The 25,227-nt window shown below is 35.8% G+C and overlaps 1 protein-coding gene across 3 annotated transcripts in view; it reads right to left on the bottom strand.

Moving 5' to 3' along the window:
* Positions 1 to 25,227, bottom strand: part of Prex2 (phosphatidylinositol-3,4,5-trisphosphate dependent Rac exchange factor 2) — a 294,983-nt gene that overhangs the window by 67,415 nt on the left and 202,341 nt on the right. For all 3 annotated transcript variants that reach the window (XM_040294020.2, XM_005322936.5, XM_078017136.1), the window contains 2 exons: positions 20,735 to 20,878; positions 7,561 to 7,675 (listed from right to left, as the gene is read on the bottom strand). In XM_040294020.2, coding sequence (XP_040149954.2) covers positions 7,561 to 7,675; positions 20,735 to 20,878 — 259 coding nt within the window. The remainder of the gene's footprint in view (positions 1 to 7,560; positions 7,676 to 20,734; positions 20,879 to 25,227) is intronic.

The following is a 25,227-nucleotide window of genomic DNA, read 5'->3' as shown; positions in this document are numbered from 1 at the left end:
AGGAAAAACAAATTCACCCAGGAAGCTTGACTAAGTTGCCTTGAATATATTTTTAAGGCTGATTGTCCTTGTGATCAGATAGAGAAGTCAGCAGAGTTAAAAATAAAAATCAATCTTGCTTCTATAAGCACTGAAAATTTTTTCTCACAGAGTACATTTCCCTAACTGATTCTTTGGGGTATCCTTAGGTTTTCTTTGACACTTCCAGTTCTCATTTATTCCAAAGGAAATTCTGAGCACGAAGTACTGTCATCTTTCCTGTGCTTTGGTGAAAACAGTAGCATTTCCTAGCTTAGGGACAGAAAACAATAGGTTTTCTTAGTATCCAGATAGAGATGATTTCTTTCAAAGGATCCTTGAAAAATGAAGACCATTTTATCTGCTTCTACTTGTCAGCCAGTATATCTATTCATCCTTTCGAATATTATCACAGTGCAGTACTCTTCACAAAAACGTGAAAACTCATAGTTAAGGAATTCTAATCTCAGGTGCTGCTCTTATCTAAAAACTGCATTAAAATTGCTTTAAGGTAAAAGTAAAATAGTTATAGTTAAAATCCTTCAAGGGCAAATGAATTAGTCTGAATTCAAATAAGTACAGTCGAGGTGAATTAAATATGACTACATGCATAAATGTATATACAGCTGTATTTCACTCTTGATAAAGTAATGGTGGAAAGGTTTAATAGAATTATAGTACTTTTCAAATAAAAAAGAGATGTTACTCTCAAAGTGCCACTACAACTTCATCTGATCTTGTCTCACGTGAAATTTATGAACCTTGGCTACACTGATAAATATTCTGGAGAGGTCTCCAACAGAGTCAGCATCTGTACCCTTCAAATAGCCTGGAAATTTTTTCGATACAACGCACAGTAGACTAGATACTGGAATAAATTCAGTAAAATGATAATGTCCAAAAAAAAAATGTCACCATGTATTACAATTAATAGGATTTCCAATTCTACCATATTTATGATTTTATGTACTGAGCATAGTGGGAACTAGCACCTGGTTAGCTTCATGAGGGAGGCAGGCAAATAATCCACAATATAATACGAAAATGGAATCCAAGAGGCTGTTCACTTCTAAAGAAGAAGGTCATTAATTCCAGCTGAAGCTGTAACTGAAGGCATCCTGCAGGAAGATAAGTTTGAGATGGGTACTAAATAATCAGACTCTTTCAGCAAGGAGCTGAAGTATGTCCTGGATGAAAGCAGAGTTAAAAGACATTGAGGGAAAACTGAAAAAAGGAGCATACAGATTCTACTTGCAGATTGGTTTCATGGCCCTATTTCTCAAACTTCCAATTTCTCCTTTCCCTTTTAAGATTTTCACACATGCTATCCCCTCTGCTAGAAAATAACTTCCCTCCATTTCAAGTTTACCTCCTATCCCCTTCTTTCTCTCAATTCCTCTTTTAGATCTCAGTGGAAAGGTCATTGCTTAAAGCATTCATTCCTGAAACCTTCATCCCATTCCCAATTAAGAGGGACTCCCTTCCTGCACACCTGCCTAGCACCTCGCAGCTTCCCCCACAGAATTTGCCTCATGTATTTTTACAATGTATTAGTGAAAAGTGTATTTTATATTTATCACAACCCACAGACAAAAATGTTCTTGCCAGGCCGTGATCTTCATCTATTGTTATGACACCGATATTTGGCTCTGTCTTTGGTACTTTGTAGGCAAGCAGTATTTATCAACTCATTTAAGTATTCACCAGTTCCTTTAGTTTTACTTTGTGAGATTTTGGCACTCAAATATAACTTACGTTTTTATAAACAGGAGATATTTTCTATACTTCGTATACAGGAAAGAAGTCTCCAGAACTGTTCTGCATTTTAAGATAATTCAGATTCTAGTTTCTAGACTTACTTTTTTTTTTTTTTCTCCTTCCATGGGATAATTACTTCTCATGAAAAGCAAAATTCACAACACTAAAAATTCTGTGTTCAGGGCTGGGGATGTGACTCAAATAAAATAAAGATGTTGTGTCCACCGAAAACTAAAAAGTAAATATTAAAAAAATTCTCTCTCTCTCTTAAAAAAAAAATTCTGTGTTCACATTCAGAAAACAGAAATAAGTTGTATGCATTTGGCTAGTAGTAAATTCACCAAAATACGGATTATCTTAAGCTAACAAAAAAAAGTACAACAAAACAAAACAAAAACAACAACCAGTTGGTAAAAGACAAAGTAGAAAAAGTATTGAACTGATACAGAAGAGACAAATATGAAACCAGAAGTTTCTGATTAATTAAAAAAATAAACTATATCACATAACTCTATGAGCTTCAGCTATATATAAAAAATTTAATAAGAAAGGCATTATTTATAACCTAATTAATATTCTCACATACTCATTCACTTGCTCTCTAATTTTAGCCTATACTCTCATTGATTTAATATGATTTTTCCATAAATACTTATCAGTAGAACATGACATTTTCTATTTCAAACCTGGATACACTGTTTGCTATCCAATCAAGGAATGGGAAACAGTATTTTTGTGTTGAGGACATTGAGGGAGATTAGAATGTGAGCCTGGGATCTGGGACAGGTTATAAGAGCTGGAGTACCATTGTGCCTTCCTGCTGTTTGATAGCTACAGGTGAAAATGTGAAACGGCAGTGAGGCCCTGCCATCCTTCATGCCATCCCATGTCAGGGGTGCATACTCACTAACATTTTATTTTTTTTCTGCAGAGACAGAGAGAAGTGACTCAAGGAGATGCTATCATGGGAATAGTTAAAACACATGTTTTTGGCAGACATTTCTTGGTTGTAAAAATTGTCCAGAATATATGGCTCTGAGGTTGGTACCTGTGTGTAGTATTTCTATTTACTACAGAAAATGTGCTTAGCTTTTCAAACCTCTTTTTTTAATGTGTCGTTCTTTAGCCACAAAGGCACACCTCAAGAGAACATTTATTTTGAATAATTGTCTTGTTTTCTTCCTACAGAGATGATGAATTTCATTTAGATACCCCGAATTGTGAGCTCTAAAAAAAAAAAAAAAATCAGTATGAAGCTAACATTTCACAAAAATAAAATATCACAGCAGCCAATATATAATGTGTATTCTGAGTTTCATTATTTCCCATTTATTTTATACTGAAAATATTGCATTTAAAAATAATAACCGAGGCCTCTGAAACTGCAAGGACTATTTTGATACAGGAACTGTTCACATTTATAGTTTTATCTCATTAGTCACCACATAGTAGTGCTTTTTGCCAATAAAGAGGATGCATTAAAATGAAAGGGTTTGGTAATAATAAATCACCTTTAAGTACGCAGATGAAAATGAGGCTGATAGAAACTATGTCTGATGGCCACAGGAAATAAAAAGTAAAGTCATAGGTAGAAAAGAGAATAGAGATGGGTGAGGATAGTGAAGGGAGGGGATAACTGTAAATTTGTCTGAATAACAGAGCTAAAAATTATACATGCTGCTTCTCTTAAACAGGTGAAAAATCAATCAAGAACATTACCTACCTAGGAGATTGAGGCAGGAGAATTGCAAAAGTCTAAGGCCAACCTGGACAATATAAATACTCTGTCACAAAGGAAGATAAAAAGGGCTGGAGGTGGAGCTCAGTGGTACAGCATTTCCCTTGCACATGTGAGGGCCTGGGTTCAATTTCAGTACCTAATAATAACAATAATAGTAATAATAACAATAATAATAATAATAAATAAAATAAAAAATATATTATCTGACTTGGGCCAGGAAGGAGGTTATGTTTTAGAATATCTGTGAGACATTTCTTCAGCTCAGTCTCACTCATAGGGAAAACAGCCAGGTATCTTCAGGCACCCAGAAACAGGGCCATCATGCATGGACAAAGGTTCCCAGATCATGTCTCAGTGGATTTCCACAGGAGATGGGAGGATACTGGTTAGACCAGTCAGCTGGCTGTGGCTTGCTTTACTACTTCCTTGTGAAAACTTCAGCCATTTTTAAGATTATTTGTAACTTATGCGTGTAGTAGAAATAATAGGATTAACTCAATAAAACTTTTCCAACAGCTCTTCTGTTGTTCTTACAATAATCCCCAAATATCCTGCAATGGTCTACCACCTTATAGAATCTGGCTCTGCATGTCTCTCTCAGTGTGTACTAGAATCCCACTGACTTTCTTTGTCTCCGCCAACAGGACAGCTTGTTTGTATGACATCCATTTACTGTTTTTGTCAAGATCTTCCCTCATATTTTGACAAGGCTACCTCCTTGTAAGTTAGGATAATGTTTAAGTCATTACTCACTACCCCCTCTGGACTATCAAACTCCTAATGCATCAACTTGCTTTCTATTTTCTTCAATGTACTTTCACTGTCTGAAAAACTCTGTTTATATATTTATTTTCTTGTTCATTTTCTTTCTTTCCCATTCCCACAAAAATGGAAACCTCAAGTAAACTGGACGAATGAATTACCAAGGGCAAAGAAGGACTATGGGCCAATGGTAATCTCTGACACCAAAATTTAGTAACAGAGAATTCACTTTCAGTGTAAAATGTTCACTCAATTCATTGAGATGGCCTCATTTAATACTAAAAAAAAAAAAAAAAAAACAGACATTAAAGAGAAAAAAAAGTCTGTGCCTTAAATCCTGGTTTCATCACATATTTATCTGGGTAACCTAAGTTCCCTTTATATAATGGAAATGATATATAGATCTCATTAGGTTTTAAAACAATCCACATAACTTGCCTAGCATTGTTACTGACACTTGATACATTCTCAAAATTTGGTATTTTGTATTATTGCTACAATTTTCTTCTATCTACTCTTGGCCATTCTAGGGAAATCTCTATAACTAGAGTGGAGTCCATTGTCTCTGCTCATCCTTCTCCCTTCTCTTCACTCTTGGTAACAGTTTGCTGCTCCTTTGTGGGGTTGAACCCAATCAGAAATGGGCCTGTGACCTATTCTGAGCTAATGCATGCCTACCCTGGTCCTTGGCTAGAGCTGGTGGGCTTGGGAACATTTTCTCTTCTTCTGCGAATGTTACACTAGTTTGGAGTAACCATCTTTACCCAAGAGATAGAGTAAAAGGAGGCCCAATGATGAAGTCCACACAGAGTAAAGAAATACTAGCAGACAGAAAGCTAAACAGTCTCTTGAGGAACTCATAATCCCAGATCACACTGTCCCTGTAACAGCCACAGGCCCTGGACGTCTCTGATATGTTAGCCCATATATTAATTTCCTTAGGCCTATTTGAGTTTGGTTTCTGAAATTCATAAAAATCTAAAAAATGCCTTCTAATCAAGCACTAGTTTGATGTAAGATTAAGGAGAAAGAGGCTTTTTCTAGCATCCAATTTACAAATAAATTAATCTCCAGTATGAAATGATTTCCAGTGTAAATGTAAAAAAGGCACTAGGGTTATGAGGAAATAGAAACCTCAGGACTTACTTAAAATGGTTAATGTTGGCTTGAGGCTCTGCAAATCAAGAACAAATTGCCCATGAGCAATTTAGGACTATTTGTGCTTACAGAGTAACAGGAAAAATTAAGGAAGAAATTAGTACCTTATTCAAGAAACAAGCAGGAAGAGAAGGTACTATTGGAAGGAGGAAGATAATTACCTTTCTCTGCAAAATAAATCTAACGTGCAGCAAGCAGGATGCAGAGCAGGCAATTACTGACAAGGGCATCTAATTTGTACTGAGTTCATACTTCTCAAAATGCTTTCTCGAGGAAAGATACACTAAAATGTTTTCTTAGGAGAATATGATAGCTTGTAACTAATACATGTGCCATTTTCTAATAAACATCAGGAATCCGGGTTAGGTAATCATATATAATAATTCTATAAGACCCCATAGGGCTGAGAATGGTAAGCCACACCTCCACTCTTTTCTGCTAGTTATGCTTAAATTCTTTAATGCAATGAAGCACATTTGTGGAGAGCATCTTATGCAAAACCCTCTGATAAACACACTGGGGGACACGGGAGATCAATTCATTCCTCATCTCAAAGAGCTTTCACTAGATAGAGAGGATGAGAATTCTGTACACATAATTCTATTATTGAGGAGGAGAAGTACTGGATTCTATAGTAATCATAAAGTAAAAAGACAGGGTGGAAAAATGATATGATATTTATTTCGGCCTGAAATCGTGGTTCTGAAATTGAAGTGTACAATAGAATCGCAGGGAAGGCTTTGTTATAACCCAGGCTGCTGGACCCATCCCAGAGTTTCTAGTCTAGTTTCCAGAGTTGCAAGTCTGCAGCTGGTCTTGGAATCATCCTTTCAAAACTCTAGATTAGGCACCATTTGGGGGAGCTTCTAAAACATGCTAGTGCCCAGACTGCACTGGAGCTTCAAAATAAAAGAAAGATAGTTTATAAAGGAGAGTCAACTTTCTCCCAGAGTGGGACATTGAAACTTCAGATTCGCTTCTTGCTGTGAAAAGAGTCATTACATTGTATACCTTTAAGAAATAGTGATCTAGACAAGGTGATAATGCAGGGGCAGTCTAAGAGACATTTCAGATTCATCAGGATCTTGAACTACATTTTAAGAGGAGGTAAAAACGATGGTAGGGATTTGAGACTGAGAACTTCAGAAAATTGATATTTTATCGATGAACCAGAGAGCAGAGGAGAAGGGCCATGTTTGTGAGACCAGGTAAGTAGGCAAAGCATTCCTAGAGGAAAAAGCCAACCCATTGTCTTAACCACCTGAATCTATACCACCTCCAGCTGGACGTTTTAGGAATTATATTCACAGTGGGGCCCCATCATATACAAAAACCAAAAAATGCCACAGCAGTATTTTTGAGTAGAGCATTATTTCCCTTTATGAATAAAAAGCCTAGGGCTAGGGATGTACTTCAGTGATACGGTACTTGTTTAGTATGCGTAAGGTCCTGGGATTGATCCCTAGTGGCACAAAAATGAACAAACAATAAAAAGCTTAAATATTTCAAGCAATTTTAAAAAGATACATATGCCAATATTGTTGAAAATTAAAGCTACTGAATTACAATAAACTTCCCTCCACTGTTGGTGGTTAATTTTTGCAGCCACTTATCATTGTACCTTAACAATATTTTAGGGAAAAGCTTAACATACAAGCATTAACATATCTATTTGTAAGAAGATAGTTTTCCAATACCCTGTGTCCTGTCATATCTTCCATGTGTAAGATATTCTCCCCGTGAGAAGGCACCAGCTGCTCCATGTACATGAAGGAACCTATGTTACCCTTAGGCCACTAAGTCTCCTTGGGAACACCACTATAACATGTCAACATCACCTCTCCCCTGGAAATGGCCTAGGATGTATTTATTCTCTTCTCTTTATCTTTTTCAAAGTTGAAACATTAATATGAAAATTTTAAGAACGCTTTCCTTTATCATTTTTATTAGGAATAAGATTAGCCATTAGAATAGACGAAATCATAAACATTATAAGAGGACTTCATATCAAAGTAAAAATAATAAATAATCTAATATAATGGAAATGTCCCAAAACCTTATTGATGTGTTCAAAATAGAGACATTTAAAAACAAAAATGACGCCAACCTGGGCAGTTACATACCTGAGTTTCTGGTTGTATTGCTTGACCTTTTCCAAGGAGGCTGCATTTATCTGGGCTTGAAATTCTTCCACAGAAACATTGTCTCTATAATAATATCCTTCCAGGCTCTCCAGTGCTGTGTAGACAAGTTAATGTACTTTATATGCAACTTCATAACTCAATTTCTCCACATTTAGTCAAATTTTACTATTAGTAAATGTGCGAGATTGCGCCAAATAGGAACATACATGCAAGACACTGAATACATACATGCAAAGCTTGAAAGAGAATCAAAACTGTTTTTCTGCTCTCAAAATAAACACCAAACATTTGGTGATTTTTCTGTTAAGTAGGCAAAGGAAATTTCTAGTTTGAACTGTCATCTATTTTTAAAACATTTTGTATGCATTGTAGAAGACTAGAATATGCCACCCCAAAATATGCCTCTTTGGCATAAAGATTATTTTGAGCTGGTTATTTTGAGAAACTGCAAACACTTGAGAAACTCTGAAAACAAAAGAAGTTATCTTTTGTAAGGGAAATTGGCATCTGTAAAGGAAATCTGCATTTGTAAGGGTCTCCTCCCCACCAGGAAGAGGGGTGACTGAATCAAGGGACTTGGATCACTTGCTCTTTCTAGTTACCTCCCAGTGACTGAATCCTTCTCCACCCTTCTTTCTTTGTTTCAATGGATGATACTCCAGTGGGCTCCCTCATCCTCAGAGTGTACCTTCCAAGACACCAGCCACCCTGTGGACTGCTGAAACCACAGACAGCCAGGATCCTGTATATCTTGTGTTTCTTCCTCTACATTATCACACAAATGTAATGCCTTTTCCATCTTAACTAAGTACTCGTCACTGGTTATGACTCTTAACTTTTGCAGTTTGTGCTGTGACAGTAAAACTAATTTAATTTCCTTTTCCTTCTTCACTATTTCATGGGTAGAGGATCTACTCTCCCTGAAGATAGTAATCAAAGAGTTTTCACCTTTTCAAATAAAGGAGGCACTTGAGGGCTTCTTGACATATCCTAATTGCCAGGATCAATGTTCTTGAGCCTTGGGGCTGTTATTTAGTAAAAATCAGACTCACTTGGACATAAGCACTGTGGTACTGCAACAGTCAATGAGGTGATAACTGGGACCGCCGACTAATGGGCAGGTGGGGGAAAGAAGCCTGGACACTGGATAAGAGGACAGCTCATGTCCTGAGTGGGATACAGCACACCACACTGCCTAGGATGGTAGGCTTTCTAAAACACAGATTGCTCATTGCCCGAATTTTCTGATTTAATATTTTCAGACCATGGTAGACGGTGGGTAGCTGAAATCATGAGACTTGAGAGTACAGCTAAGGGGGACTACGGAATGCAAACCTGCCTAAGTTAAAAGCCACCTCCTGGAAATTCGCTCACTTCTCCATGGGTGTCTCTTACATATGCATGACGTGTCCAAGTTATTAAACTTCTGTTTTTCTCTTGTGAATATGTTTTTGTCATAGGTGTTCATCCCAATTAAGAACTATGAAGAATAGAGAGGAAATTATTTTCCTCCCCTATCACAATCTTTGTGAAACTAAACTCAAGCTTCAAATATATAACTTATGCATATATACACACATATGCACATATATTATGCATACAAATTCAGAACAGATGAAGAGGCAGAACTGTATATGAACATATACCAGAATTTTAAAAGAGGAAATCATTACTATCCATGTATATTTACATTCTTATAGCCTCAATTAAATCAATCAATATTAGTGAAATATATAAAAGTGGATAAAGATAAAGTGGAACCTTACGAAACTACTTCTACTCAAACACTTAATTTAGTTAAACACACAAGTAACACTCTATTGATTTTTTTTCTATATTTTTACTGTTGCATTATAGTCCTGTATAATTGTGGGCTTTATTGCTGACATATCCTAATTGCCATATTCATATCTGCACAAAATATAATTTGGCAAGTATTATTCCCCAGTATTCCCCCTTTCTCTCCTTTCCTCCTTCTCCTTGGTCTCTTTCCTCTATGGATCTGTCTTCTATTTTCATAAAACTCCCCACATGTTAAATGTTGATTGGTTAACACAGATTTTCTTTCTTTGCTAACATTTTTTTAAATTATTTCTTTTCCCTTTAAACTCTACTTAGTAGTATTTAAAATTTCCGTAGAGAACATGCATCGCATGATAGGACTCGGAAATGCAAAATTTCCTATGGAAAGTTTGCCAGCATCAGGAACAATAATGGGTTCGACTTGGCAATGAAAACTGTTCTTCCTTGAACTACACTGCCTTTTTTTTTTTTTTGAGCCTCAATTTTCAACAGACTATTTCAAAATTGATTAAAAAATCAAACTTTCTAAACTACTAAATGCAATAGTTCCTTACCTAAATACTGAAGTATTATACAAATATAAAGTGACAGAAGTTATTATCACTATTTTTTCCCCTGCAAAAACAGGAAAGATACTGCTAATTTTAGCTGTGCTATATTTTCTAAACTAGTTCCAGAGCACTGAACAAACAAGGAAGTTATTCAAGAGTATTACCAAGTTTGAAATTTTAAGATGGTATAATTGCTTTATAACTGATTAAAGCATCTGTGGAAGGTTAAAGAAGAAGCATATTATTTCAGTATAGGAAATCAAATGTATAGGCTTGTTATGAAGAGCCCTGTGTTTATTTATTCCTTAGACTTAGACAGTAATTAGAATAGCTGCCACTAGCTTAGCCAACTTCCAGGTCCTTAATACTGACAGGAAGTAAAAAGAAGTATCCCAGATGGAACAGCCTCAAATACATACAGAAAGTGAGCTAAGTTTTCACTCACTCAAAAAACACAGGTAACAAGCTGTTATCTCAGGAGGATTCAGTCTATCAATAGTCATACTTCAATGTGAGTTACTCTTACTAGTTAGGAAGCTAATGATGAGACCTCCGGCATTAAAGTAAAACCCCAATTTCTGTTCCTCAGTAGCTGTTCAACTTTGGCAAGCTAATCAATATCTGAGATCTTTGGGTTTCTCAATTTTCATGTGGAAACTAAATAGTAGCTACTATTTATGGTTAATTGGAAAGAACATGATTAAATAATATTATCAAGAAAGCCTGTGACTATTCTTATTTATTGGATGCGTTTATATACTGGGCAACATGCCAAATACTTCTCAAGCATTATTTAATTCAATTTCCATGTGATATAGATTATGCATGAGTGTGCTTAGCTAAACAGAATGTTTTGGGAATCAAAGGTGCATGCAAGGACACTTGAATTTATGACTTAAGACCAAAGAAAGTGGAAGAAGAACACTGGGAAGGAGCAGTAGTTGAACTGTGTTATCCATCTGAGCTGATTTTCACAAAGGTCTTGATGGTTCAACTTTGGCCAGGATGGTCAGCCCTGCTCCAAAAGCTTCTAACAGTATAAAAGCAATTATATGAACACAATTGAATATAATTTTAGTGAATGCTTTTGCATTCCCATAAATTCCTGTTTTCATCACATCTTTTGACAAGACTGTCAAATTAATAAGGCAATTAAAATTCACAATTACGCGAAATTTATAAAAAAGTAGAAAAAACCTCTTACCAATTTTGCCAAGAGGTTTAGCAAAAATTTTATGGTACATAATAGGGTTGTGGGGAAGGAACAAGAAAAGATGAGTTCTGTATTTAAAACTTAAAATATACATGGCCAAGAATGTCATTTGGTTAACATAGATTTCCTTTCTTTGCTAAATTTTTTTTAAATTAAGTATTTCTTTTCCCTTTAAATTCTACTTAGTGGTATTTGAAATTTTAATTTTTCTCTTGTGAATATGTTTTTTTGTTTTTTAGTTTGGGTAAATAGGATGTTTATTTATTCTTTTGTATTTTGAAGAAAGACAACAGAATGACATTCTGCTAAATTAATTTCTATTCTCAATAACTGTAGGTTAAATATAAAATAATGTCAAAGGTAATTTCAAACCATGGTGTCTCCTTAGCATGCTTTCCTTGTTTCCTTACTTTTCATTCATATAACATATTTCACAAAAGTAATGAGGACATATTTCATTGACTAAATATTTATTTAGCAGTATGAAGTTAAATTAGTATTTGAAATAGAACAAGTGTTTTGTTTACATCTATCACTTTCAATTAGAGGAGGGAACACATTCTATTAAACTTAGGTGTTAGCAAAAAAGAAGAATCTAATAAATGTTAAGAGAATATTTGAAGTGAAATTGTTCTAGAATAGAAAGTGACCTAAGTTTCCACTCAAAAACCAGCTCAAGGTTTGTTTTTTTCCTTCTTTCCACCAAAAACCAAAACAAACAAACAAAAGAATTAATCAAGAAAACAGAGTCTCTGAAGAAATCCAAATGGTCATCAAATATATTAAAAATGTTCAACATCTCTAGCCATTAGAGAAATGTAAATTAAAACCACACTGAGATTTCATCTCACTCCAGTCAGAATGTCAATTATCAAGAATAGAAGTATCAATAAATTTTGACAAGGACATGGGGGAAAAGGTTCACTCATACTGGCTGGTGGGACTACAAATTGTTGCAACCACTCTGGAAAGTAGTATGGAGATTCCTTGAAAAATTAGGAATGGAACCACCATTTGACCAGACTATCCCACTCCTTAGTTTACATCCAAAGGACTTAAAATCAGCATGCTACAATGACACTTACCACATCAATGTTTATAGCAGTTCAATTCACAATAGCTAAGTTATGGAACCAACCTAGGTGCCATTCAACAGATGAATGGATGAAGAAATTGTGGTTTATATAAAAATGAAGTATTACTCAACTATAAAGAAGAAAGACTTTATGACATTTGCAAGAAATGGATGGACCTGAAGACTATTATGCCAAGTGAAATAAGCCAGTCCCCAAAACCCAAAGATTAAATGATTTTGCTGATATGTGGAAGCTACCCACAATAAGAGGGGGAGAGAGGAAGAAGAGATATTCAGTATATTAGAGGGGAATGAAGGGAAGGAAGGGGTACTAAGAGAAGGAAAGACAGTGGAATGAACTTGAAATAATTTTCCTATGTACTTATATGAATACACCATAGTGTATCCCACCATCATGTGCATTCATACAAATGGGGTCCTAAGCACAATAAGATATATTCCTTGCTTGTCTTATTATATAAAAATGAATTCTACTATTATATATAACTGTAAAGAACAAAACAAAACAATGAAAAATAGTTTCAATCAACTAACACTTTCTTGTGATAGCTCAGTGACACCTTATTGGTTAAAAAAAAAAAAATGAGGAACAGCTGGGCATAGTGCACACACCTATAATCCCAGAGGCTTGGGAGGCTAAGGCAGGAGGATAGCAAGTTCATAACCAGCCCTAAGCAATTTAGAGAGATCCTATCTCAAAAGAAAAAAATAAAAGGGCTGGGGATGTGCTCACTGGTTAAGCGCCCCTAGGTTCAATCCCTACAACTGAGGGGGAAAAACGTAGAACAGAAGGAATAAAAGATAGGTAGAAAGGAGACATCAAGGAAGGATAAGAAAATAAGATTTTGATTCAGAAGTTTTGATAGTTTTCCAGGCCTGTCATCCTCTAAGCTGTTACTCCTAAATTCCTGGGTGATCTGTAAGTCTACCTGTGCATTGTTAATTAACTTCCTAACAAATCAATTAAGGAAAGATATGATATCCTGGGGATCCTTTAATTTAGGAGTCTACCCAGCACTATCTATGGATCAAATAATGGAGACTGCATCAGCCTGAGGGTCCTGAGACTGACAAGACCACCAGATTCCTCCTTGAAATAACGGAACTAATGTCATTCCTACATACTTTCCCATACACACCTCTCATCAAGTTTCCTTTAAAAGAAGAGCCAGGGAACCTCAAAAGTGTGTCTCTCACTTGAGATGGCTTGAAAGCGTATCTTGCTTTACCTGCAAAGGTGTCTCTCTTGAGGCTATCTCTATTCTTCCTTGAATATGTGCCTACTTTCCCAAATAAAACTAGCTATGCCTCGGACTGGCACGTGCTAAAATTCTATTCTTTCAAGACCCTCACTGATCCTGATTTGAATTTCTCCTTCTCCCCAGGAACTTCTTGGGCCTTTCTCTGGAGACATCTCTTCTCCAGCGATAGTAAGACACTGTACCTTCACTGTTTCAATTCCCCAGATATGGTCACTGCTGGTCAAAATTCCTCCAAATTGGTCACGATTATTGTGAGGAAAGCAAATTTTGTTGATCGCATTCTGACCAACAGAGAAGTAGATTTATACATTAAAATGCAAACTCAACACTTAGAAATCTCAATCCTGAGAACTGTTACCTCATTTTAAAATAGGCTATTTATTGCTTCAATTACAAATGTTGCACAAAATCAAAAGGGAAAACTAAAAGCTTAATTTTCTAATAAACTTTAAGAAGATGTTTGGAGGGGGGAAGGGATGAAGATAACTCACAAAATGACAATGTTTACAACAAAATGCTTCCTTCTGTTTACAAGAGAAAGCACTCAATAGTCTAGATAATTTTAATTAATCTGTGAACAAGAAAGACAACTTTTAAAAAGTAAGTGTTCAGGGAAGTAATTTCTGGTGGCAGCTTTTTTTCTCCTTTCATACAAGATAAGAAGTCAAAATTGCTGGCAGAGGAAAAGCCAGAACTCCATGCCCCATTTAGTTTAAGGAAAACCACCATCCAGAGACCCAAGAACCAGATATTTAACAGCACTTTGCAGGAAAGACATAGCATACTTTAAGAACACTGTGTATTTTAAATTAAAAACCTCTTTATGACACCATGTCTCAAGAGGTAGAATTCCCGATTCCAGAAACCAAGGATGAAAACATGTGTAGAGGGTTGAATTGCATTCCTTAAAAGATATAAAAAAGTTGTAGCCTCAGGTACCTGTAAATGTGACTTTATTTTGAAATATGGTCTTTGAAGGTGTCCTCAAATTAAACTGAGATTGTAATAGATTAGGGCAGGCCCCAAACCAATAACTGGTGCTCTTATAAAAAGAGAAAAAAATTTCTACAAAGACACAGAAACAGGTACACAGAGAGGTCATGTGAAGACAGAGGCGGAGATTGTAATTATACTGTCACAAACCAAGGACTGCTGTCAGCCACCAGAAGCTAGAAGAGGCAGAGAAATCTTCTTCCCTAGAACCTTTGGAGGGAACATGATCTGACATCACCTTGATTTTAGACTTAATGCATTTCAGATTTTGGATAGAATAAATATTGCTTTCAGCCACCCAGTTTGAAGTAGTTAGTGAGAGTGGCCCTGGAAAACTAATACAATAGCGATCTTAGTGACACTTGCGCTTTCCAACCCTGAAACTTTGATTCTGTAGGTTTAAAGGTCCTGATCCCCAAAGGAGATACTCCGGGGAGAGAAAGCAGGGGTCGTCCCATTTGAATGTAGGCTATCATGCCACCTGGCCACTTGAAATTCTTCTGCCAGGGCACCAGCCATCAAGAAGGGCAATCCCCACTGTGGCCAGGCTAGAGGACCCTGATCATCCCAGGGAGGTAGGGCTATTGTTATATGATGGGGAAGGAAGAATCCAGATAATCTACTGAGGACCTTCTCCTGCAATTCTTTTGCCTGAATATCATGATAAATGGACAACTACCTTGGCCTGAGAAGGGCACAGCGACCAGGAAATCAAGTCCCTTAGAGATGAAGGTCTTGGTCATGCCATAGGTTAAGGAACAAGACCAGTAGAGGTTCAGGCTAAATGTAAGGCTAATCTACAATTAGAGCAGGTTCTGATCCAATGACTGGGTGTTTCCATCAGAAAAATATGATGATGTGGCCCTGTGAGAAGAGGGAAGAATCTATTGAGGTCCCAAGATCAGATGCAGCAACAAGGGCTATGGCTTGTCCTAGTAAATTATCCCTAAATTATCTCCTAAATTATCCCTCTCCCAGGAAGGGAGGCCCATTTGAATCCTGAAGGAGCCTCTCCCGGATCTTACACAAAGACAAGAATCTGACAGGTGCAAGGCATGGAGTCAGACCAAGAACTGCCGCCTCAGATCCCCATTCAGAAAAAGAGGCTTAGTGGCCAGCTGTGGTCGGGGAGAAGACATTTCTCAGCTGCTCATTCTGCAGAGCCTCTTAGCCTTTGTAGAAGAAAATTTCTCCACTCAAGTTCACTCCTCCTAGGGCCAGCCTGCATCCTCATGGTCCTAGAATATAAGAATCTTTTACAATGCCTCAACCCTCCTTGCCTCAGCTCCCCAGAACCTAGATAAGTTGAACATCTGTGAAATGAATTAGTCTAATTAAACAAAGATTTACTGCATAACTGCAGTTTTTCCTAATCCACACCGACCTTTGGTTTCTCATCCTGGTGAACTTCAGAATTGCCTGAAAAGCTGCTAAAATAGCCTGGTATTTACGTCTCACCTCCTAGCTATTCTGTCTTAATTCATTTGAGGTGAGGCTGAGTATAGGTATTTTCTAAAACCTTTCCAAGATGATTAAGGTGCAGCTAGTGTCAAGAAAAACTGACAATGCAAATAAGTCAGTGCGAAGTGGGTGAAAGAAGGGACTCAAATATGCCCCCTACTTGTGCTCCTATTTCTTTTTTTTCTTTATTAAATTATTTATTTATTCTAATTTGTTATACATGTGGCAGAATGCAATTCACTTCATATTACACATATAGAGCATGTTTTTTTTCAAGTCACTGGTTATACACAAAGTATTTACACACCATTCATGTCTTCATACATGTACTTAGGGTAATGATGTAGAACTCATTCCACCTTCACTCCTACCTCCTTGACCCCTCCCTTTCTCTTCCTTCTCTTTCCCTATCTAAAGTTCATCTATTCCTCCCATGCTCCCCCATCTCCATTATGAATCAACATCTTTATATCAGAGAAGATATTTAGCACTTGGATTTTTGGGATTGGCTTACTTCACTTAGCATTATATTCTCCAACTCCATCCATTTACCTGAAAATGCCATAATTTTATTCTCTTTTATTGCTGAATAATGTTCCATTGTGTATATATACCAAAGTTTCCCTATCCATTCATCTACTGCAGGGCATCTGGGTTGGTTTCACAGTTTAGCTACTGTGAACTGTGCTATTATAAACATTGACGTGGTTGTGTCCCTGTAGTACGGTGTTTTTAAGTCCTTTGGGTATATACCAAGGAGTGGGATAGCTGGGTCAAATGGTGGTTCCATTCCAAGTTTTCTAAGAAATCGCCATATAGCTTTCCATATTGGCTGCACCAATTTGCAGTCCCAACAGCAATGTATGAGTATTCTTGATAGCTACTATTCTGACTGGAGTGAGGTGAAATTTTAGAGTAGTGTTGATTTGCATTTCTCTAATTGCTAGAGATGTTGAACATTTTTTCATATATTTGTTGATTGATTGTATATCCTCTTCTGAGAGGTATCTGTTCAGTTTCTTGACCCATTTATTGATTGGGTTATTTGCTTTTTTTGTATAAACGTTTTTGAGTGCTTTATATATCCTAGAGATTAGTGCTGTATCTGATGTGCATGTGGTAAAGATTTGCTCCCATTCTGTAGGTTCTCTATTCACCTCACTGATTGTTTCTTTTGCTGAGAAGAAGCTTTTTAGTTTGAATCCATCCCATTTATTGATTCTTGGTTTTAATTCTTACACTGTAGGAGTCTTATTAAGGAAATTGGGGCCTAATCCGACATGATGGAGATTGATGCCTACTTTTTCTTTCATTAGGCACAAGGTCTCTGGTTTAATTCCTAGGTCCTTGATTCACTTTGAGTTGAGTTTTGTGCATGGGGAGAGAGACAGGTTTAATTTCATTCATTCAGTTGTAATGATGTGCTTTATCTTACTAAAGGCTCACGGATGCCAACAGCATTAATTCCCTAACCTGTAGGAGACCTGTATAAATATTAGGTGGGAGATTGCTTTAATATGACCTTCATATTTTAGCATTTTGGGTATCCTTTGTGCTCACTCTCCAGTTTGCTTGTTTCTATGTGCCTTTCCTTCAAAATATGTATCACTTTCATCTGTCTTGGATTCCTGTTTTCCTCAGCAGTATACATTCACCTTCAACCCTGCTCACTCTAACCCTGAAATTCCTGATCTTACAGTTAATTCCATCTCAAGATCCACCATGAACTACAATGTCCATCTCCTTCCAATCCTCTATGGAGGCAAGAAAAATGGAGGAAGATGATACGTTTGCTGCTTCTGCACCAAGTTTGTAGTATCACAGACTGTGGAATTCCCTCCTTAAATAATTTGAGGTTATTTGAACATCTTCACTTGGTCTTGAGCCAGGAAGATTTAGGTTTGGCATTGCAGACTATTTTGTGGCCCCTCCCACTCAATGGATTATGCAATGCACCTCTGTCTTCACTAGGCTAGGAAGACCACTTTTGTTGAGTATAACCCATTGGATCCTGGACACCCCACCTCCTACCTTAATTGGTGAAGAACATTCTACAGAAAACCTCTGATGTTTCCCCGAAGCAAATGCTGGCTCTCACTCTCTTTCCAGTGTGGAAGCTTCACCTCTAAGGTCAAGGGCTATCCTGCCCTTGCTTTCTAAAATTACTTCCTGTGAACTGTGGTTTCTTCACTGTTTTCTCTTTCTTAGCTTTATTTCGCAGCCACCCTACTCCACCAAAGAGAAACCTTCACTTCCACTGCCCACGCAGGATGTGGGTGGGAAGAGACAACTTTAGGCAAGCTTTAATAAATTTCCCAGGAAATTTTCACGTTCATCTGACTTTTGTTCATTAGGGAAGAATCATGTGTATATACACCTACAAAACTAAACCCCTGGGTGGGAAAGATGTTGGAAGGAGTTGGACATTATTATTCTATGTACATGTATGATTGTATGAATGGTATGACTCTGCATCGTGCATAACCAGAGAAATGAAAAGCTGAGCTCCATTTGTGTACAACGAGTCAAAATGCAATCTGCTGTCATGTATAACTAACTGGAACAACAACAAAAACACAACTGAACCCCTTCAAATAAACTTTCAATCCAGGAATAGGCTCCATTTAGAATCTCTTCCACTTATCACTACTTTCAATTACCAGACTTGACCTACTCAAATTAGGCCTGGATTTCCTACGCTGCTCCTTAATGTAAATACTGGGAGTTATTCAAGATTCCTTAGGTGAGTTTTATGATTTGCATTCCTTTTAAATAAACAACTTCATCAATGGCAGATATTTCTTTTTTTTTTTTTTTTTTTTTTGAGATGCTGAGGATGGAACCCGGGGCCTTGTGCATGCTAGAGAATTGCTCCACCACTGAGCTACATCTCCAGCCTTTTTATTTTATTATGAGGCAGGGTCTCAGCTGCACAAGATGGCCTTAAACTTGTGACGTTCCTGCCTCATCCTCCCTAGTAGCTATGATTACAAGCATGTGCCACCATGCCTGCCTTATCACTGGCAGATTTTTAATGACACAAATTGTTTTCCAGTTATCTTTAACTATCCATGACCTCAACTACATGAATTGTTTCCTGTATTGCTTATTCAAACCGTTTTTCAAATTTTGCTGCTTTGAGAATATTAAAACCTAATATTTATTATAGTTTTTACTGAAATTACATTTTTAAAATGATATTAAATTCATCAAATACTATATATTTAGGGGTTGTTTTTAAATTGGTTCTTGCCAAAATTGTAAAACAGTCACTGCTTGCAAAATAATCATTTTCCTTTGTACATTTGCTATTGGGTATGATTATTCAGTTATTTAAGGTGTATGTGTCACAAATGCAAGATTTTTGAAAAAAAATATGCTTAGTGCCATCTGTCATATCAGTAATTATTTCAAAGACAAAATTTTTAAAAAGAGAAAAATACATGAGGAATCGTTAACAACTGTAAGCCCTAATTAAACCTTTAAAAAGTTAACATTTCAGAACACTGTCTTCTTAAATTATCTATTCCTGTAAGGGTTTTTTTTTTTTGACATATTTAAGGTTAAATTATTCTAATATGTCTCCAAGGGTCTTTTTGCCCATTGTTTCTTCTTCTTTTGTATTCCTTTTCATTCCAGAATCTTTATTACCTGTACAGAGTCTACCAATAAATCACGGTCCTCTGAAAAGAAATGAAAATACCTCCTAACAACTTCACTGAGAATGTCTTCTACATAAATGTATTTTTCCAAGGATCTAAGTCAGTTGCAGTTTCAAACTATAACAACTGAAGGAAGGTAATCTATCATTTAGTATTTGAAATTCTAAAATAATATGTATGTAGCACAAAACAAAACTTTCACTTGGTAGTGAATTTAGATTTCACACACATGTCCATTCTTTAATCATATAATTGATTCTATTTTTCTCCTCTTCTCATTTTTTATAAGAACATTAAAATTCCACAGCAAAACCAATGCAGCACTTAAAAATTTAAAATACATAAAATTCCCTAGGATATCAATCAGAGAGGTTGATATAATCTTATGACAACAACATGCATATTTTAGAGGGTGGTGGGGATGCTAAATTAAAAGAAACTACATAATAATTTGAATTTCTAATTCTTTTTGGGCATCACAAAAGAAAGATTCAGGATCTTCCCCAGAGACCTAGTCTGTGGCAAGAATCTTACTCATGCTACTCTTGACTTCTTCTACCACAGTTGACACTCATTATTTATTTTTTTAAAAAAGTCAGGAATACTTATTTCTTGATAAAAGAATTGACTTAATGACTTTCAAAAAAAGTATTAATTAAATTACCCAAACATGAGAAAAACATTTAGCATATGTGCTTTTACACATACATAAATCAAAGATTTGAGATTAAAATATGTATATAAAAATAATCTGCATGCATTATATTATCAAACATCTTCTCTCATAATATATTCTAAACATACAATTTTAATGACTTTACCATAGTTCCACTTATCTAAGCAAGTTTATTTAACCTTATTAGATTTACCATTATTTGTTTGAATAACTTGTCTTATTTCTCCCTCGTAAGTAATGCTATAATCCTATTTGATAAATATTTAAATCACAGATGATTCCTTCCCACATTAAGTATTCCCTGAAGCAAATATATTACCTAAATACTATAAGAATTTTCAAATTAATGAAAAAAATCTTGATTGTTAAAATTAATTTTAAAAATTGATAATCAGCAAATAATTTAGTCTGTGAAGCATACAAAGGAAAAGTTTACCTTGTGCAAAAAGAACAGGATGAATTTTAAACCCTCCTCCATTTTTCAACCTTTGGGGCAGTTGCTCAAAATGGTAACTATCAATGTAGAAATAAACCTTCAGAGCTTGCCGGCTTCCTTCCACTTGATATGTAAGAGGAACATCTAAAAGGACAATGAATGTTATATTACTTTCTAAGCTCAAAATATGCTATATAGGATATTTGGATTATTTAAGGCAGGTATTTTTAACCTTTACAAAGAATACTGATAATTACTAGTAAGTAATACATTAAAAGTGTTCATGTGTATCAAGTTCAGGTTAGACATAAAATATTGTTCAGTAAAAGTGTACTGAACCAGATTCTCATTAGCTAAAACAACCGATTTATGACTGTACCACATATAAAAATTTGTAATAGGAAACTTCGTTAAACTTTGACATACCAGATGTCTCACTTAACTAGATGAGGAGTTTAGCTACACATGGCTTGGATTCAAGATCTCCCAGGGCAGCTGCCTCATTCATATTTGAGACAAAATGAGTCCTTGGGGTATATTTCTTAAGTAGTATGCAAGGAATTGAGTACATAGCAACCATTAACAAAATTAGCATGGGTTTTGTCAGCTCCATTCCCTGCGCATCAGATCAAAAATAAATCATCCTCTACTGATACTCTACAGTCATTTGAAATTATCTGTCCAAACTGTAGCTACTTCCAAAGATCCCAAATTTAATTTCTTAAAAAAAATCAACTATTTAAAAAGCTGAAATGCTATAAGTTTTAACAATGCTGTCATAATTCCTCTTCATTTTATGATCTTATCCATGACAAATATTTACACCTCGTTAAAAAAGAATGTAAAAATCTTCCTAAAAAACTAAAATAGTCAAACTATCTTGTTAGAAATCAAGGGCTAAATGTAGTAGGCATTTAATACATGTTATTAATTCAATATTTGTTACTTATAACCTGCTTCCTGAAATATGAATGAAATGAAACAAGAATTCAAGGTCAAACGGCATCTATGATCACAGAGTCCAAACTCCTTATTAAATTTATCTATTTGCTTCTTCATATCAATAAAAGAGATATTACATGAACCTTTACATTTATTATGCCACATAATAATGAATATTGTATTTTGTTACCTTTTTTTTTTTAAAGAAAGATAGAAAGGCATAAGTTTTGGAAAGAGAGAAAGTTTCTTGGTGAAGGGGTTGCAAATGAATAGCATTTTAAAGATTGGGAATCTTTTCTTTTTTTCCTGGTTTCTAAAATAAAAAATAAATGATGTATGGACACTGAAGAAAACACAGATTTATATACATACTAAATATTTGTATCTTCCAGCTCTCCTTTCATACACTGTCATATATAGTTTAAATTATGTTAAATTTCATGCATATACTCGCTGGTATCAACATTAACACTGACTCATAATGGTGATGGCGGGTGGGGGGAGCATTGGAGGAATGGAGGAATTTTAGATAGGGCAAAAGGGAGTGGGGGAAAGGAGGGGGTATGGGGATAGGAATGATGGTGGAATGAGTTAGACATCAATATTCTAAGTGCATATATAAGACACGAATGGTGTGAAAATACTTTGTGTACAACCAGTGTCTTGAAAACATGTGCTCTATATGTGTAATATGAAATTACCTGCATTCTGCCATCATGTATAACAAATCAGAATAACTAAAATTAAAAATAACTACTCTATGACCATGGTTAGAAGACTTAATAATGTCAAGATATCATTTCTTTCCAACTTGATCTATTGCTTTAATGCAATACATGATAAAAATTCTAAGTTATTTCATGGAAACTGACAAAATGATTTTAAAGGTTAAAAGGAGGAGCAAAAGACCCAGAGTAGCCAACACATTATTTAAAAATAGAATTGGAGGACAGGCAGTACCTGGCATCAGGATTTCTATAAAGCTACAGAAATCAAGATAGTGTGATATTGACAAAGAATAGAAAAACAGATCAATGAAACCCAGAAACAGAAAGCCCTAAAATAGACTCATGTAAATACAGTCAGTTTATCTTTGAAGAAAAGACCAAAAGTAAAATGATGGAATGAACATAGTCTTTAAGAAAAAAATGGTTCTGGAACAACTAAATATCTGAGCTTACTGCCTTCCCAAAATTAACTCAAAATGGATCAGAGAACTAAAAGTAAAATGCAGAACTACATAAATCCTAGAAGATGGAATAGGAGAACATTTGGATGATCCTGTGTATGATAATTCCATTTTAAACAAAACCAACAGAATAATCAATAAAAGAACTGAAAAGGGGCCTTCATTAAAATTTAAAACTTCTGCTTTGTAAAAATAATGTCAACAAAATGAGAAGCAACAGACTAGGAGAAAATATTTTGAAAGACACATTTGATAAAGGACTGTCATCCAAAATATACAAACAATATATAAAACTCAACAATAAAAAAAACTTTTCAAAAACACTTTTGAGGGCTGGGGATGTGGCTCAAGTGGTAGCACGCTCGCCTGGCATGCATGAGGCCTGGGTTCGATCCTCAGCACCACATACCAACAAAGATGTTGTGTCCGCCGAGAACTAAAAAATAAATATTAAAAAAAAATTCTCTCTCTCTCACCCTCTCTCACTCTCTCACTCTCTCTCCTCTCTCACTCTCTTTAAAAAAAAAAATACTTTTGAAAATTATTGAGTTTTACTTGTGGCAATTTACCTATGGTGAAAACAAACTCTGTCATTAGGATTAATGATTAAAAGTTCAAAACCATTTTTTTTTTTAATATGGAAAAGTTGTGTGGTCAGATCAATAAAAGGAATGACCCTTAGATGAATTTCAACAAACAGTGCCATCCCATCTCTGCAAACATGGCACCCAACCACTGTGTGGGCCAATCAGTTTGATAAGTCTTTTGACTTTGAACTCATTAGCTCCCTCTGACAGTATTGCCGTTTCCTAACTCTCAAAAAGAGAGTTACAAATCTCAGTTTAAAAACTACTTCTATAGAAATCCTTCTCTGGTCACCATTTAAAGAGCCACCTCACCCTATCTCATTCTTTTTCTTTATATATATATGCTATTTCCTTCATAGGATTTATCAGAGTCCTATCTTTGTAGTTGATATCTTATTCATGTCTCCCAACTAGGCTGTCACCTAACTAATAATATAAAGTAGTCATAATATCAAGAAGGAAAACATCTGGATGATCCTCCAGGACAATAATAAAATGAATAAAAAATGTCTAATTCATCATATCCACACCTCCAGGCATGGTGCTTGGCCCATACAGGCATTGTAGGGGCTCAAAAATATTCTTTCTCCTAGTATTATGGTTTGGATAGGAGGTGAGCTCCGAAAGCTCATGGTGAGACAATATAAGAATGTTCAGAGGTTAAATTATTAGATAATTAGAGCTATAACCTTATCAGTGGATTAATTTCACTAATATGGATAAGTTGAGCAATAACTGAAGAGGTAGGTAGGTAGGGTATGGCTGGAAGAAATAGGTCACTAGAGATGTGGCTTTAGGGTTTACACTTTGTCCCTGGTGAGCAGAGATCTCTTCCTTGCAGCTTTCTGGCTGTCATGCTCTGAGCTTCCTTCCTCCACCACACCCTTCCACCATGATGTTCTGCCTCATCTTGAGCCCAGAACTATGGAGTTGATAGACCATGGATTGAGACCTCTGAAACTGTGAGCCAAAGTGAACTTCCTCCTCAAAGTTGTTCTTCTAGGGTATATTGGTCACAGAGATGGAAAGTTGACTAAAAACACCTAGAAATTAATTATTATAAAATTATCTGTTTCACCATTGAAAAGGAGAAGAACTGCTATCAGTATTTCTTTTAAAAAATGCAGACTTTCCACAAAATAAATTTAATTCTATACAATCTAATCATTTGGCTAGTATATTCTCCCTTCACTATATTTCATGGGCAGTACCTTGTACTTTCCTTATCACTGAAGTGGCAAAGTGCCCATTTATTCCTTTGTGTCTTTCACTAGTCTCTAAGCTCCAGGCCAATAAGGACTTGTTTTATTATCATTATATTCCTAGAACTTAGTGCAGCACTTGGTGGTAGTGGTGGTGATGGTGATGGTGGTGGTGGTGGTGGTGGTGGTTATGTGAGTGTGTGTATAAAAATTATTTCCTCTATAAACATAAGATGTCTTCAATCTAGACTTCTTGGCATGCCATAATTCTTGGCATAATGCTTGGCATGCCATAATTCTTCTAAACTTTATTATTCTCTAATACAAAAATAAAACTATTGGTGAAGCTATAAATATAGCTTTTGGGGGGAAAAAAGTCAGGGAAATAAAGTAAGGAGAGACTTAAACACTTACCTGAGTATTACAATGAGCCACATATGATGCTAGAGGATCTGAAATACTATCTTATTTAAGCCTCTCAACACTGTTAGAGTTAGGGGAAGTTAATGTTCTCATGTTTGCAGATGAAAATGGAACCAGGATTTCATCTCGGGTTTCTCAAGGTCAAAGTCA

This window comes from Ictidomys tridecemlineatus, chromosome 7 (genome assembly GCF_052094955.1).
Source record: "Ictidomys tridecemlineatus isolate mIctTri1 chromosome 7, mIctTri1.hap1, whole genome shotgun sequence".
In the NCBI taxonomy this organism is placed as follows: domain Eukaryota; kingdom Metazoa; phylum Chordata; class Mammalia; order Rodentia; family Sciuridae; genus Ictidomys; species Ictidomys tridecemlineatus.
The sequence above is the reverse complement of the archived record's forward strand: the minus strand, read 5'-3'. Positions and strand labels throughout refer to the sequence as shown.